The 16516-nt window shown below is 38.6% G+C and overlaps 1 protein-coding gene across 1 annotated transcript in view; it reads left to right on the top strand.

The window, feature by feature from the left end:
* Positions 1-16516, top strand: part of LOC140658458 (potassium voltage-gated channel subfamily KQT member 1-like) — a 523061-nt gene that overhangs the window by 46470 nt on the left and 460075 nt on the right. The window contains exons 3-5 of the mRNA XM_072876915.1: positions 4451-4577; positions 10531-10609; positions 13539-13635. Of these exons, the coding sequence (XP_072733016.1) occupies positions 4451-4577; positions 10531-10609; positions 13539-13635 (303 nt within the window). The remainder of the gene's footprint in view (positions 1-4450; positions 4578-10530; positions 10610-13538; positions 13636-16516) is intronic.

Genomic DNA, 16516 nt, shown 5'->3' with positions numbered 1-16516 from the left:
CTGTCTACATGACACCAGGCCTGCTGACGACAGACAGAGTACACTTGTCTCAAGTGGGGAGGAAGATCTTTGTGCAGGAGTTAGCAGGGTTTAATATCTTTATCAATGATCTGGACACAGGGATCGAGTGCACCCTCAGTAAGTTTGCAGATGACACCAAGCTGGGCAGGAGTGTTGATCTGCTTGAGGGTAGGAAGGCTCTGCAGAGGGAGCCAGACAGGCTGGATCGATGGGCCAAGGCCAACTGTATGAGGTTCAAGAAGGCTAAGTGCCAGGTCCTGTGCTTGGGTCACAACAACCCCATGCAACGCTACAGGCTTGGGGAAGAGTGGCTGGAAAGCTGCCCAGCAGAAAAGGACCTGGGGGTGTTGGTCAACAGCCAGCTGAATATGAGCCAGCAGTGTGTCCAGGTGGCCAAGAAAGCCAATAGCATCCTGGCTTGTATCAGAAATAGTGTGGCCAGCAGGACTAGGGAAGTGATTGTCCCCCTGTACTTGGCACTGGTGAGGCCGCACTGTGAATACTGTGTTCAGTTTTGGGCCCCCCACTACAAGAAAGACATTGAGGTGCTGGAGCGTGTCCAGAGAAGGGCAACGAAGTTGGTGAAGGGTCTAGAGCAGAAGTCTGATGAGGAGCGGCTGAGGGAACTGGGTTTGTTTAGCCTGGAGAAAAGGAGGCTGAGGGGAGACCTTATCGCTCTCTACAACTACCTGAAAGGAGGTTGTAGGGAGGTGGGTGTTGGTCTCTTCTCCCAAGTAACACGCCATAGAACAAGAGGAAATGGCCTCAAGTTGTGCGAGGGGAGGTTTAGATTGGTTATTAGGAAAAATTTCTTCACTGAAAGGGTTGTCAAGCATTGGAACAGGCTGCCTAGGGAAGTGGTTGAGTCGCCATCCCTGGAGGTATTTAAAAGATGTTTTGATGTGGTGCTTAGGGACATGGTTTAGTGGTGGACTTGGCAGTGCTAGGTGAATGGTTGGACTTGATGATCTTAAAAGTCTTTTCTAACCTAAACAATTCTATGATTCTATGATTCTGTGAAAGAGCTTTAAACTAGATTTGAAGGGGGAAAGGGATAAAACCAGACTTGCTAGAGATAAGCCTGGGGGTGGCATGCCAATGTTTGAGGGATGGTGTGCTAGTGAGGTCCTTCAGTCTGCTCCACGATGTGCTGACTACACTGGAGCACTTTTGAAATGTCTCTATACTAATGCGCACAGCATGAGAAATAAACAAGAGGAGCTAGAAGCTTTGGACTGGTCCCGGAACTACGACATCATTGGCATAAGCAAAACCTGGTGGGATGAGTCCTGTGACTGGGGTGCCATGATGAACAGTTATAGGGTATTCAGGAGGGATAGGCAGGGCAGGCAAGGTAGGGGGCTGGCGCCGTATGTAAGGGAGGGGTTAGATTGTATGGCACTTATAGTTGGCGATGACACAGTTGAGAGCCTCTGGGTAAGGATGAAGGAGAAAGCCAATAAAGTGGATGTTATTGTGGGAGTCTACTATCAACCACCCAGCCAGGACGACGGCACTGATGAATAATTCTACAAAGAATTAAGGGATATCTCTAGGTCAGCTGCCCTTGTACTTATGGGTGATTTTAACTTCCCAGACATCAACTGGGAATATCATACAGCAGACACAAACAGGTCCAGGAAATTTCTGAAGCATGTTGAAGATAACTTCTTGGTGCAGGTAGCCGACTAGGAAAGGTGCCCTCCTAGATTTGTTATTGTAAACAGAGAGGGACTTGTGGGCGAAGTGGTGATTGGTGGCTGTCTTGGTAACAGTGACCATGAAGTAGTTGAGTTTCAAAAGTTGGTGATAGGAGAAAAACTGCCAGCAAAACTTCAATCCTGGTTATGGGGAGAGCAGACTTCAGGCTGCTGAAGGAGTAAGGTCCCCTGGGAATTTGCTTTTGAAGGTACTGGGGTGCATGAACACTGGTCACTTTTTAAGAGCCATCTCTTAAGAGCACAGGAGTGGCAATTCCAAAGTGTCGGCAGTCAAGCAAGCGGGGCAGAAGGCTGGCTTGGCTGATCAGGGATCTTATTCTAGAACTTAGGAGGAAAAGGAAAGTGTACAGACATTGGAAGCAAGAACAGGCGACACGGGAGGACTACAGAGATGCTGTTTGCCACAGTAGGGAGAAAATCTGTGCGACCAAAGCTCGACTAGATTTCAAGCTGGCCAGCACTGTGAAGGACAACAAAAAAGGCTTTTTAAAATATCTTAATAGCAAAAGGAGAATCAAGAGATCGCATTGGGCCATTGCTTGACAAGGTTGGTCACCTTACAAATAGGGATGTAGACAAAGTGGAGATATTTAATGCCTTCTTCCCCTCTGTCTTCAACACCGATGGTGGGCCCTGGGAATCCCGGAGCCCTGTGTTGTAAGATTGTGACTGGTGGGGTGATAAACTAGCCGACCCTGAACTTGTTTGAGACTTGCTTGCTCCAGCTGGATGTGCATAAATCTATGAGGCCCAGTGGGATTTGTCCCAGGGTACTGAAAGAGCTGGCCGATCTCATCGTGGGACCTCTCTCCATTATTTTTCAATGGTCTTGGGAGTCTGGAGAGGTCCCAGTCAACTGGAAGCTGGCAAATGTTGTCCAGATTTTCAAGAAGGGTAAGAAGGAAGACCCTGGTAATTACAGGCCTGTCAGTCTCACTTCAGTGCCTGGTGAAATTATGGAAAAGGTTATTCTGGGAGTTACCAAAAAACACTTGAGAGACAGCGCAGTCAATGGTCATAGCTGGCAAGGGTTCATGAGGGGAAAGTCCTGCTTAACCAACTTAATTTCATTTTATGACAAGGTCACCCATAGTTGACCAAGGGAAGTCAGTAGATGTGGTGGTTTTGTTTTTTAGAAAAGCTTCTGATACTGTCTCTCACAGTAGCCTTCTGGATAAACTGTCCAGCACACAGCTAGAGAAGTCCGTAATACACTGGCTGAGCAATTAGCTGATGGGTCAGGCTCAAAGGGTTATAGTAAATGGGGTTACATCAGGCTGGCGGCCAGTCACCAGTGGGGTTCCCCTGGGCTCAATTTTAGGGCCAGTGCTCCTTAATGTTTTTATAAATGATCGGGATGCAGGAATCGAATGTATATAAGTAAGTTTGCCAATGATACTAAACTAGGAGGAGCTGTGAACTCCCTCAAGGGTAGAGAGGCCTTACAGAGAGATCTGGGTAGACTAGAGAGCGGGGCAACCAAATGAAATTTAACAAGAGCAAGTGCTGGATTCTCCACCCGGGATGGGGCAATCCTGGTTATATGTACAAACTGGGGGATGAGAGGCTGGAGAGCAGCCCCGCAGAAAGAGATGTGGGGGTTTGGGCTGATGGCAAGTTGAATATGAGTCAACAGCGTGCCCTGGCAGCCAAAAGGGCCAACTGTCTCCTGGGGTGCATCAAGCACAGCATAGCTAGCTGGTCAAGGGAGATGATTGTCCCACTCTACACTGCATTGGTACAGCCCCAGCTCAAGCAGTTTAGGACGCCTCAATATAAGAAAGACGTCATACTATTAGAGTGTGTCCAGAGGAGGGCAACCAAGGTGGTGAAAGGCCTGGAGGGCAAGACTTATGAGGAGTGGCTGAGGTCATTTGGTTTCTTCAGCTTGGAGAAGAGAAGGCTGAGGGGTGACCTCATTGCAGTCTACAACTTCTTCAAGAGGGGCAGCGGAGGGGGAGATGCTGAGCTCCTCACTCCAGTGAGCAGCGATAGGACATGAGGAAATGGAATGAAGCTGCATCAGGGGAAGTTCAGATTGGACATTAGGAAAAGGTTCTTCACAGAGAGGGTGGTCGGTCACTGGAATGGGCTCCCCAGGGAACACTAAGCCTGACAGAGTTCAAGGAGCGTCTGGATGATGCTCTTAGTCATATGGTTTAGTTTTAGGTAGTCCTGTGAGGAGCACAGAGTTGGACATAATGATCCTTTTGGGTCCCCTCCAACTTGAGATATTCTATGATTCTATTTTGAATATACAAAAGTTGACATTACACTTTCTGGTTTTATGTTTATAAATTCTGTTTCATATACTTGTTAGTTTGATCTACAAATGTTTCATATACTTGTTAGTTTTAGGAATGATATGGTAGTAGCCTCCCTCCATTCCTTATTTTTAAAAATTTTAAGTTTTGGAAAGAAACAAAAGAAGAAGAATATTGTATTCTTCCCTATGATATACTGATGGAATGGAGCTTAAACCATCCTTTTATTAATGCAAATCACATTCAGGAGCAGATCATATCTCCCTTTTACGTACTGGCTGGCATACGCATATAAAAAGTGAACAGATTAGGCACAATCCTTTTTATTGCATCTTTCATCTCAACAAGCTTATTTGTATTAGTCACAGGAGTAAATTAGATGTGCAAACTGTAGTCTGTCTTTTAATGAAAAAACCTGATATTATGTCCTTTTAATTCTGATAGGAAATAGTTCTGGTTGTGTTTTTTGGTGCTGAATATGTGGTCCGATTGTGGTCTGCAGGCTGCAGGAGTAAGTATGTTGGCTTCCAAGGAAGAATACGGTTTGCCAGAAAGCCAATATCAATTATCGGTAAGATTTAAACTCTTTTTTTTTTTTTCTTAACTTTGCTATTATTTTCCATTTTAAAGTAAAGTTGTCAACTACTGCAGAGACCATATTGCAATTCTGAGCTATGTCTATCACTCAAGCATTTATCTGATTTGTGAACCCATGCAATTATTTCTTCTTTTGGATTGCTAGAACTGAACATTTAAAATATGGCTGTGAGACACAGGCAGGCATCAGCTTAAGAAAGGCAAAATTGTAAAGTGAAGAAATCTTTACTACATCTACTTGTGTAATTGGAGAAAATTAACAAGATTTTGAACACAAAATCCTTCTTTAGGTCTGCTGTAGAAAGCAAACACAAAGGTGAGTATAAATTTGGAAAAACATGGAAATGTGCAAAGTATAACCCAGGAAAAATTCCCCTGGGTAGTACTAAAGTTAAGCAGTTTTAGATGGTTTGAGGGACTATTGTGGGTAGCATGTCTAGAGTAGGAGAGAGTTTAGGGGGAGAGGTGACTAATAGAACCTGTGGAACAGTGAGTGATTAATAAAAGGTGATGTTCGGACAAAATTGCAGTAGACCATAAAATCAGTGTTTCTGTTTTAAGCCTGTGATTCTATATAGACTCCAGTAGAGCTGTGAATTTTACGTTACTCAAACATCAACTCATTGAGTTTTAAACAGAGCAAAGGGGGAGAGGTGAAAAGGGGAGAGAATGAGCTGATGTTTCCTTAACCATCTCTGACTTTATGAAACTTGGTGCAAAAGCTCAGGAAACAACGTATTCCATTATACATCTCGATATGGGTAGTAAATAATGGGATGAGATACTGTACTCAGTTTTGGGTTATTGAGAAAGTGTTTCATTACATACAAACAAATTCTTCAGCTGCTTCTAGAGCTGATCTAGTTTAATGATCTAACCATGAAGCCTATAGGTAACTTTTTTCCTCCTAATCATGTTCTTGTCTTCTCTTTCAATTCAGAAATGCTTCTTAGGTAGTTATATTAGAGCATACAGGTGCAGGAGAAAATGTGGCAGTCCCATTAAACTGTGATTTCAACTTGATAGTGGTTCTCTATAGTGATACTGTGTATCTACCACAGTAAGCATTAATGTTTGTATAGCCCTGGGAGAAGATACAGTGTTTTTTGTTAAGGAAAGCTAAGGATGACTACAGCTGGTTGTGCATTCAAAGGTATCAGTACTGTTTTTACATTTAAAATTCCCCTAAGAATATAATACATTTAAAGTCAAGATTTGTTTTTACATATCAAATGCAGATGGAACTGTGTCTACACTAATCCAAATAGCTAAACTTGGGAAATACATTTGCTGCGAAGGATAAAATCATACTGACTCATCCTATGATTTTCAAATCAACAAGAATAAAATACAAACACTAGAAAAAGAAATTAAAGGATTAGAACAGAATGTAAAAAATAAGGTATTTGTTTTACTTTTGCATTAATACAAAAGTCTTTATTTTAAAATCAGAAAATATCATTGAAATGTCTTTGATATCAGAGAGATTTCTTTTATGGGATTTTGTCACACTAAAATTTGGATTAATTCTTAGAAAGTTCAACTTGGGTAGCAATTTTGAACTTCTTTAATTTCTCCCATTCTCCTCCATTTTCTCCCCTCTCTAATTGTAAATAAAAATTGTTTTTGTCCTTATTACCAGAACGAGATTTACTAGTCAAGCCTAGTTATTACTTTCTTTTATAAACTTGTTTAATATTATTGCATTCCATGCTGCATAAAATAGTATGTTAACATGCAACTTCTATAACTGGGGAAGGAAAATGTTAAGAAAGGACACACTATTTCTTGGATGGTCTTCTAAAATTTTATCTCAAATGGAAAATGATGCAACTTCTCTACCTTGTAAATCAAAATTCTTTATTTCTTAGGTAGATTTTCTAAAGTTAGCCTAATTTTTCTCCTCTTTGCAGACAGATTATAGGTGATTACATGTAAGTGAGAAAAGACAATTCTATAATTAAAGAACCTGTCAGGAGACATAGATTGAATTCATTTGCAGCATACCAAGAATCCCTAGAAAAATCACTTTATCTCTCCATGCTTCTTCATTCCCTAGTTCAGCTAGGGGATGAGCATGTTTAAAGAGTGTGCAGTGCTCGTGTACTATGGCAGCAGCACTAATAGTGATACCTTTCCTAAATATTGATTTAACACTTCCATTAATCACTATTTCAGTAGGGTTAGGTTAGGAGCGAAATGCTTCTGAAAATCCCAGCCTAATTAGGGTTTCATGAAAGGCAGGTACCAAGCACAGGCAGAATCAAGAGAATGTCCTTTCACAACCTCTTTTATCCTTTTGTTGTTGTTGCAGAAAATGTCACAAAGAACCAATTATGAATTAACTTTTGTTTCTCCTGGTTTTGACAGCATGCAATTTGAAAGACATAAGGGGGACATAAGTTACTGGTGTAAAGACCTGAGTCCACATATGTGTGTCCATCTCATATTGTCCTTAAGTAAAGGGCAATAGAACTTTATTTATGAGCACCTTTAATTGGTTATGTATACAGCTCTGAAAAAGCATCAGCACCTGGTATGTAAAGCTCCAGTTACCTTGTATAAACCTAATTTATGAAGTGCTGATATAACACGAAAGTTCAGCAAAAAAAGAATGTGATGTAAATCAAATTCAAATATGTGCATATAATCTATTTAAGTCCTCATGGACGTCATATTATCTCCAGACAACTAAGAACACACCTGCAAGCTGAGGGCTATTTACATTCTGTAAAATACTATGGCAACTAAAAATTAAAATACAAATGCAACTATTGTTACTGTTTTAAATTTAAAAAGGATTAATTGCTTTTAATCAAAAAGCTGAGGATTGCATACTAGAAAGTAAACTTGTGAGAATATTAGAAACAAGTCAGCAATTTGCTCAAAAAAAGCAGTACTCAGGTAAGCTGTATTATAGGTGTTACTATGTGCTGTGCTGAAGTTTATGCATAACTAAGTAATATTTCACTGGTAAGCTGATTTTTTAGATAAAAATGGCAGCTGTTTGGAATTTCTCAAGGATTCAGAACATAAGAGTAAGCCACAGGGACAGTGGACTAGCAGTGGATGAGGTTTTCAAAGCTGTGTACTACATATGCTAAATTGTAGGGAATGTGATTTATGTAGGTCTGTCATCTACATATGTAGTGCACATATTATATAGAAGACACTATGCCATTTTTGTCTCTCTACACTTCATGTGTATGTACAGACATGTTTGCAAACATGTAAGTAGGTAGAATGTTTGAGAAGGATATCCACATATCGCTGTTTATAAATTACTGGAATTCAATTTTTAAAATTACCAAGGCTTCCTGACACTTTCTTTTTTAAAAACTAACACAAATAGTAATGTCATGCTAATCTAAATACTAATGCTTGTTAGAGTTAAAAAGTTATTTAAACAAATGTTGGCTCTTTATCCTGATATTTTCCATGCCAAGTGTCTGCCTCAGTTCCACAGTCTTGTGGAGGCATTTCATGGAAAATGTTTGAGCTGTTCCTGAAAAAGGCAATTCCGCTGATTTCTTATGGAGAAGCACTAGCACTTCACACTTTGAAGCAGATACTTGAAACTTAATGAGAAAATAGTTTTTTGATTGTCACTGAAAATCAACTCCTAGCTGACTGACAAGCCTCTGAAAAATTGGTAGCTTGTTTATGCTTAAAATGCCCTGCTAGAGAATGCTCTTATATTCTTCAAAGATTCAATCTGCAGTGAGCCTGCACAATTAAAAATTCATGTTTCTCTGAGCAGTGCTGGGGCTGGAAGTGGAAAATCTGTTGATTTTGTCTTTACAGTGCTCTTCCTGAAACTGCTCAGGGCACGTGGAAAGGGAAAATACCAGGCTTGAATGCTGAGATGAAGTGGCAGGGTAGGAGGAATGGACTGGGATATACAGGCTCAGTGAAATGACAGGATGATGGATGTTGATGTAAGGGTCTGGGAGAAGGACATATAAAGAGACTGATGAGCAAGCAGGACGTTGAAGGAAAAAAAGTAGGGGCTTAAAATACGTGGGATTGAAAGGTGGCAGTGTAGGGGCAGAAGGATATGCTTACACCTAGAGTGTAAAGTAGGACTGTTTGAACCAGTAAACTGGGGTTAGTATGAGAAGCCTAAAGACTGGAAACTGGCATGAAAACTAGGAACAGAGAAGAACCAGAGATAGAAGAACAGGTTTTGGGGGAAAAAAATGAAATATCTCTACCATGTAGAACACACTTTCAGAAAAGTGGAAAGTACAAATGAAAAATCTGTGTTACCATCACTACCTGATTGAAACTCATTTCCTAAGTGTCAGTATTTTTCTCCTTCAGTGCTGGTCATCAGATGGATATGTATATGTCTGATAATTTAGTAAGGACATCGGGTGCATCATTTGCTTAAGGGCAAAGATCTGTATTATGATGTGATGGGAAGAAAACTCTCAATGTATGTTCACACACATATATGATAAAGGAAAAGCATAAAAAATTTGGAAGTCAGGTACTCAAAAGTTAAGATTATCCCAAAATGGATGCTCTTTCTGTAGCCTTAACTTATCCCTCCCTATATTTATTTTCATTTTCATAAATGTACAATTATTGTAGTACAATCTTTAAACTGATTGAGTGCTATCCCTTGGGGAGGAATCCTGCTTTTACAGCAAAAATCAGACTGATACTGGCAATTAATCCAAGTCAGAGAGTGAAGGATACTGTTGGTTGTAGAACTGCTGCAATATTTGTTGGAGCAACTACATGGTTGTTAATCAGTCAGGAGAATATTTAAAGAAGAGGAGAAAAAGCTACCCTTGTTGAAGGCAACTGTTGTTACCGCTGAAGTTGGATTCTATCTTGCATCTTGCCTAGGCATCACACGGAAACTCTGTGGCAGTCATTTAAATCAGTTTTCACAAGTGTGCCTCATTTTCTGGATGTCCAAATGAAGACTTTGAAGTCAGGTTACAGAGGTTCTGAGCTCTCACAGCTGCAAGTGAAGTCAGCAGGCACTGTTTTTTCTGAAGTGCTATATAATGTTAAGTGCTCTGAAGAATAAAGTACTGCCTGTTTAAAACTGGCAAGGAGAAGTTACCAAAACTTTTCCTCATTCTGTCTACATTTGCTACCCATTTATAATACTATCCTTTATTTTCTGATTAGAATTTGAAAGTGAAGCATTTAGATGCTCTAAAGAGGATTACCACAGAAATTCCCAGGAGGAAATTAGAAAAATGTCTTCGCAGAATAATATTAGAGTAGGGTTCAGTAATTAAAAGCAATAGACCTGTTCACTGAACTAAGATAAGAGAAAATAAGGGATGCTGGCACCGTGAACACAATCCATCATTTGCATTGTATAATGCTGGAACTGTGTAAACTGTGGAGCTGTGGAAAAAAAAATGGAACTCTGGAAACAATTATTTTTTCATACAATTAAAGACTGTATCACAAAGTAAACCAACAGCTCTGATTCTTTTTAGGCAACCTTTGTTCTGACAGTTCCCTAAACTTTGAAAACTTGGCTTTACAGCTTTGATACAATTTTTAAACTAAGTGTATGTGTGTGTATATGCGTATGATACTTGACTTCATGCATTTCATTATTGATTGAAGCAAACCCTTACTTTCCCTCTTAAATCAAGAGCCTTGAGCCAAAATGTGGATTCATTTCTAGGGTGTACATATGCCTTTGCCTTTGTTTGCCTTGCAAGCTGCCTGATCTGTCAGGATCTTTAAAATTTACATTATTAAATTCATCATGGAAGAAACTGTAGTTGTTTTTTTGATGTGAAACTATTACATTAACTTACTGCCCACCAAATTTTAGCTAACTTAATTTATTTTTTTAAAGTGCTTTCCTCACTCTGTATTGTTGTGTGTTTCAGTGCTGAGAGCTAACATTTAAGACATTCTTTCTTTTTTTTTTTTTTTTTTAACAGATCTAATTGTGGTAGTAGCCTCAATTATTGTTCTGAGCATAGGATCTAATGGACAGGTGTTTGCCACCTCTGCAATAAGGTATGTTCTTCTAGTGACTGTAGCTCTTCACAACTGCAGAGCTATATTAGATGTATATCTAATTTCCCAATTTCCAAATTAGATGTATATGTGATTTTCCTAATATAGGAAAAGTTACTACATTGAAACACTGGACAGTGGAAGTCTGTGTGTTATTGTGCTTGGTCACTGGCTGGGAAACAAGAGTGCAGAAACAAGGCATATGAAGAATGGTGGGAATGCTGAAGCCAAGAGGAAAAAACTAAAGAAACATTATGTCCTATATAAAACATCAAACAGCTCTCTTTCTGAGACAAAAGGGTATTACAGAACATCAGTTTATTTAAGAAGTAATCCAGACAGCACTTAACTCGGTACTTTCTGAGTACGAGTAATTACTTTGTTTGAAGAGTAATTATGCTTTGGTGGATTTGTTTGGCACAAGTAACTCATACCATACACGAACCAGAAACATTTGACGTCTACAGTGTTTGTTCAGCTTGCATCAAGTACTGCAAGCTTGTTTTGGGAAGTAAAGTGGGTAAATAGAAGAAAGGAATGATGAGCAGAGTAGGTGTACTTCCCACTCCTTCTAACTTGCAAGATGTGCTGCATGTTCTGTTACACGCCTCTGATTTCCAATGCAGTCTAATCACTGGGAAGTGAGAATGTACAGTACTGTCTAAACTGTCTAGCTGTGTAGACAAACACTGGAAGGAACTACATGTATAAAGTATTTTTAAGGTAACTATTACCATAGAACATTAATCCTTACATGATGATAAACTCATACAGGCAGCATGAATGTGATTTATCAGCTCATATAGGAGAAGAGGAGGATGAATGTGAAAGTTCCAAAGATTTTGTTTAATTTAACTAGAAGTGTAGGAAGGACTTTAATGAAAAGGCCCACTGTGTGTTTACATGTGAATCCAGGTGGCTTTGGGCTCAGTGCAGCCTTTCCCGGTGTTAAATTATACAGTCACTGTCCTACAACTCAGAACCCTTTCTGCCAGAGAAACTTAACCCATTTCTCTTCAGTGTTGTTATTGCCCCATTGAAAAACCATCTGGGTCAGGCAAGTCTTAGTCCCATCAGGTTTCCTTGGAACTGTGATGTGAGTGGCTGTTTTTGAATTAAGAAGGAATGAATCTCATATCCTTGCCTTTGCTTTTGTTGCTTTCAAGGTATACTGTTATGGTCCTCTTTGGACCTCCCTTAAATCCCAGCAATCCCAGAAAGCATGGGTGCACGCATGTTAGGTTGTTTTCTTGTAGAATGAAGTTGCAAGCTCCAGACCCACCAGATATGACAGGTTGACATTTTGATCCCTGCAGCAACCAGTGAGACTGAAACCTAGTAGCACTGCAGAGTTCACAGCAGAGTCCTATAGCCTTCTGTCCTTACTGTTTTAAGTTCACCAAATTGATAAAAATGGTCTTCTTTCCAACCAATTTCTTTTCTGTTTTCAGAGGAAATGGGTTGTGCATGTTCAGAGGCTGTGTATCTGGAGTTTCTTGTTCACTATCTTGTTTTTTAAATCTTTATCTGTAAAACTGCCAGCCTATAACATGCATGTCAGCACTTGGCAGTAACATAGCCGTAACCATCTCAGATACAACAGAGACAGGAAAATCAAGAACTGCCATTAGGTCAAGGCATCAAGAGGTGTGTCTGATAGTTGTACAGGGGAGCTACATGTAGATTTCTCCCCTCTTCACATAAGCAACCAATGAGCTATTACATTACGTAAGGCTGTTGGTGCTCACATGTTTGGTAGTTTTGTAATTCTTCTTGCACTTACGTTTTAATTAACAGGTTTTAAGTGGATATGTTAAAGTTTCCAGCTAATCAAAATTATTATTCCAATGGCATACCAAAGAAATAACAAAACATGGTGTTCATATACCCAGTCACTGATATGTGATTTGATAGTCAGGATTATTGTGTGCTTTCCAAAAATATGACAAGCGTTTGATCGTTTGACTGTCAGCTGTGAAAGCTCAGAAAACCTGCTTTCTGAATAAAGGAAAAGTTGGGTCTTTCAGAAGACATTATGCCTTCCCAGTCTCAGTAACACCAATGACTGAAGGATGGCACCATGCTGAGCTTCCTGCCTGTTGGTGTAATCCAGAAAAATGCAGCCACAGTGGAACTGAAATAAGAAGACTGAATTAAACAACAACAACAACAACATTTTAAGGGTAGCTAAAAAGAGCTAAAAATACTTTTAGTGAAAAATTTTCAGATAGATGAATTCAACATACGTCCTTTCCTGCTCTTCACTGTTTTGTTTCAGTGATAAGATAGTAAGGTGTAGGCAAACAAAGTTCATTGTCAAAAGGGTGACCAGAATGAAATATTTCCATTGAATAAAATTCTGCTGAAGAACCATATGGATAATTATTTTTCTTTATTTGAAAATATTTGGAGTTTATGATTCAGTTATTGTCCTAAAATCACATAGGACTGTATCTATTTCCTATTAGATGATTTCTATAACTTACACAAAAAAGAATTCAGTAATACCATGTTTGATTCACATTCTGCTTTTGGCAAATAGAGAAAAAAGTTTGCTCATATTTATGTTAGCAAAGCTTGAAGCACTGGTTTTGCTTGGAAAGGAAACATTTGAGAATCATAATCAGGTAAAATCTGCAAGTTTCCCCTGAGTTTGAAAGCATATATTTTAGACTTTTTTTTTTTGTTTTTCTTTTAACTAATTGTTGTCCTAGTCAATATTTCTGGATATATTTGAATATAATGAAATGTGATCTAAACATACTGTCTACTGAGATGTCTCAAGTCTTAAGATGCAACCCTAGCCAGGGGCAATGCTATCACAGTTCTCTAATATGGCAGTATGTTAGTGAACGTAGTCAACTAGGTATAGATAAAGCAATATTGTTCTCAATCACTAGTTTTAGTTAATGTCCTATTTTTCTTACAGGGGGATCCGGTTTCTCCAGATACTTCGCATGCTTCATGTAGATCGACAGGGTGGCACTTGGCGACTGTTAGGATCAGTTGTTTTCATACATCGTCAGGTACTAGATCTTTAAAGATCCCCAGCATTTCATTTACTTTAGAATATTCTTTTAATCGACTTCAAATCGTAGTCTGGTTTAAAAGAACAGTTACTGTTGCAAGAGAAAAAAATACTTTAAAAGTCCATCATGTATTTCTTTCTACTTTTAAAATGGGAACACTATTCTTTACTTCAGGTCAGTGGCTAACAGGGTACCAGCGTCAGTATTTTTTTGGAAATTAACTGTTGTACTCTTTGATATTATCCTTCAATATAATTTATTAAATGCAGTTATGTGGGCTGCCTTTTGTATTGCAAATACAGTCCGCTGGCTTCACAGAAGATGTGTTCCTAGCTTGGTTGTTCTGTGGAAAAACAAATACTAGTGGAAAAGCCTTGACAGAACAAGTCAATTATTTAAATCGTTCTATTTTCTCTGCCTGAATAAGGACTTGTCTAATCCATTCTATAAATAAAAATACTAACTATGTTATGATAATATGCAAGAAAAGTTACTTTTTCAAGGGTATAGTCACAGAGGTAAACTTGGCTGTAAATAGTTATATGTCCGTTAAAGCTTTGAAACAGTTATTCTGTACAAAAGTTCATTAAGCAGGAAAAGCTTAAATGTTTTAGTGCAGGCTTTCAAAAATTTCTAGCTGAAGGCTTCTTTTTGGGGCTTCATGGAATCTCTTGATGAAAAGCCGACTTAGCTTTCTGAACATAATAATAAGCTTTTATCATTAGCCTTTAAATCTTGTGTATCATACCATACTGTGGAGGGCTAATACTGTGCTATGAATCTTTACATCAGACTTGTAAGGGTGGTTCTTTAACTTAGTCTTTATGAGTGTAGATTTGTTCTCCAGATATTGACAAATAGTTATAGATTTCCACACAGACATTGTTTCATTTGCTATTTAGAAAACTGTTGTTCTGGGGCAGAGAATGGGAGGTACTTAATCCAAAAGATTAATTTAATATTAAAAGTTACTTTTCTTCCCTTTTTTTTTCCCCCCAGTAGTGTAGGAAATTTTATGTCACGATGGCTGTGCAGCATTGATGCACACCAAAGTGCTCTAGCATAAAGCCTACTTTCATCCTGTACAACAGGATGACTTTTAATGCACACCAAGTCTGTGTGGTCTTCATTTGTTATGGTCACATTGCCTGGATATCTAGCTAGGGCAGAGCTCATATCCAAATACGCTTTGTCAGCATTTGCTAACCTTACTGACAGAGGTGTTTGAGAGAATTTTTTCCTGTGGCTGTTCAGAGTTTTAGTCAAGAATATGGAGATACTATCTCCAAAATATAACACTTGAGTCTTAAATGCCACAAACATAAATAAGTTCAATGATTTAAAAGGAAAAAAAATACCCTTGGAGAAGTGAATTTATGAATAAATGCACCTGAAGTTCTGCTAATCCAAAGAAGTGATTATGACGATATATAAAACTACAGATCTGTAGTACTTGTCAAAGCAGATCACCCACTAACACCTTAATTAAAAAAAAAATCAAACACACAGTTCTGTATTGACATTGGACAAGTGTAGCTGAAACCCTAGCATGGTACCAAATGGAAGGGAAAATGGAACCTTTATTCCTGTCCAGTCTCTTAAATAAATTTTTGTTTTTAAAAAAAAAAAAAAAGAACAAAAACACTTCAGCTGCTTTTTCTTTACAGGCAGAGTACAAGGTCCTCATTTATTTGTTGAGTTTGGTACTCTTTCAGAAAATATGGGGCCCTAAACCCTTAAACAATGTGAGAAAATAAATTCACGTCTTTGTGACCTGTGAAAATAACAAGTACTTGGACCTCTGTGGGCCCAGAAGAGCTTACTAAAGTTGTCACCAATGATTTCCATGTGTTTTGGAATTTTACATATAGCTGTATTAGCTCACTCAGGCCCGATTTGGCTAGGATGCTCTTCTATTTTCAGCAGGTTGAGCTTATATATTTCTCGCCAAAAGCAACAAAACATGAGTCAATATCACATGTGGTGATGGAAAGACATGGAAAAATCGTGCAACTTACTGAAAAACCGAGTTAGCCAATCCAGCTCCAGCTTGTAAGCCTCTCAATTAGTTTTACTTATTCCTCACCTTGCTTTGTGAGGTCTTCCACTGCTTTGAGGAGGGAGTTACAGATGAGTTGTGGATTTGGGGTTTTCTTGTATTTTTCCTAAGTGTTGAATTTTATATTGTGTGGTCCTTATTGTAATTGAAAATATAAATCTGTCAAAGTTAAAAAAATGTGTTGACTCAAGTCTCTCAATATTCAGATTTACCTTTGTGCATATTTGGTTTTTGTTCTTGCTGTTTCCTTTGCATATATGTATCTGAAGGTCCTCACTGAAAACAGTCATCTGTATTAGGCAGCACTCTTTATTCTTAACCTCTTATCTATTTAAAAAATCATATAAATGTGAAGTTTTAAGGCCTGATTTCTGCAAAATGCTCTTTGCTTTGAGATCATTTACTAATTCATACTATTTGACATTGGTAGACACCAATCTATCTATATTTCTTGAAGCATGTATTATTTTAATATCTTCTGTGCTCTCTCTTAAATGCAGTATGTATTAGATTGCTGCCTTTGTTCTTGATAATTAAATATAGCCATGTAGTATTTTGTGTCTCTATACATATGTAACATGGAGTGACACTTAGCATAAGTCTAAGGCAATTACATATTCATCTGGGCTTTACTTAAAAAGAGTTCAGTCTTTAGATGACTAGGACTGGAGCTGAGAGGTGCCAATGGTGAAATAAGCCGAGTATTTCTGTTGATATATCAACCACTTTGAAAGGATCTCATAAGATTATGCATAGCACTTCTGAAAAGCATATTTTTCTGCCCACTTCTCAAAAAGCCAGCACTTAACACCGAAGTAT

This window comes from Ciconia boyciana, chromosome 1, assembly GCF_034638445.1.
Source record: "Ciconia boyciana chromosome 1, ASM3463844v1, whole genome shotgun sequence".
NCBI lineage: Eukaryota > Metazoa > Chordata > Aves > Ciconiiformes > Ciconiidae > Ciconia > Ciconia boyciana.
Note: the sequence above shows the minus strand (reverse complement) of the source record. Positions and strands in the feature narration are given on the sequence as shown.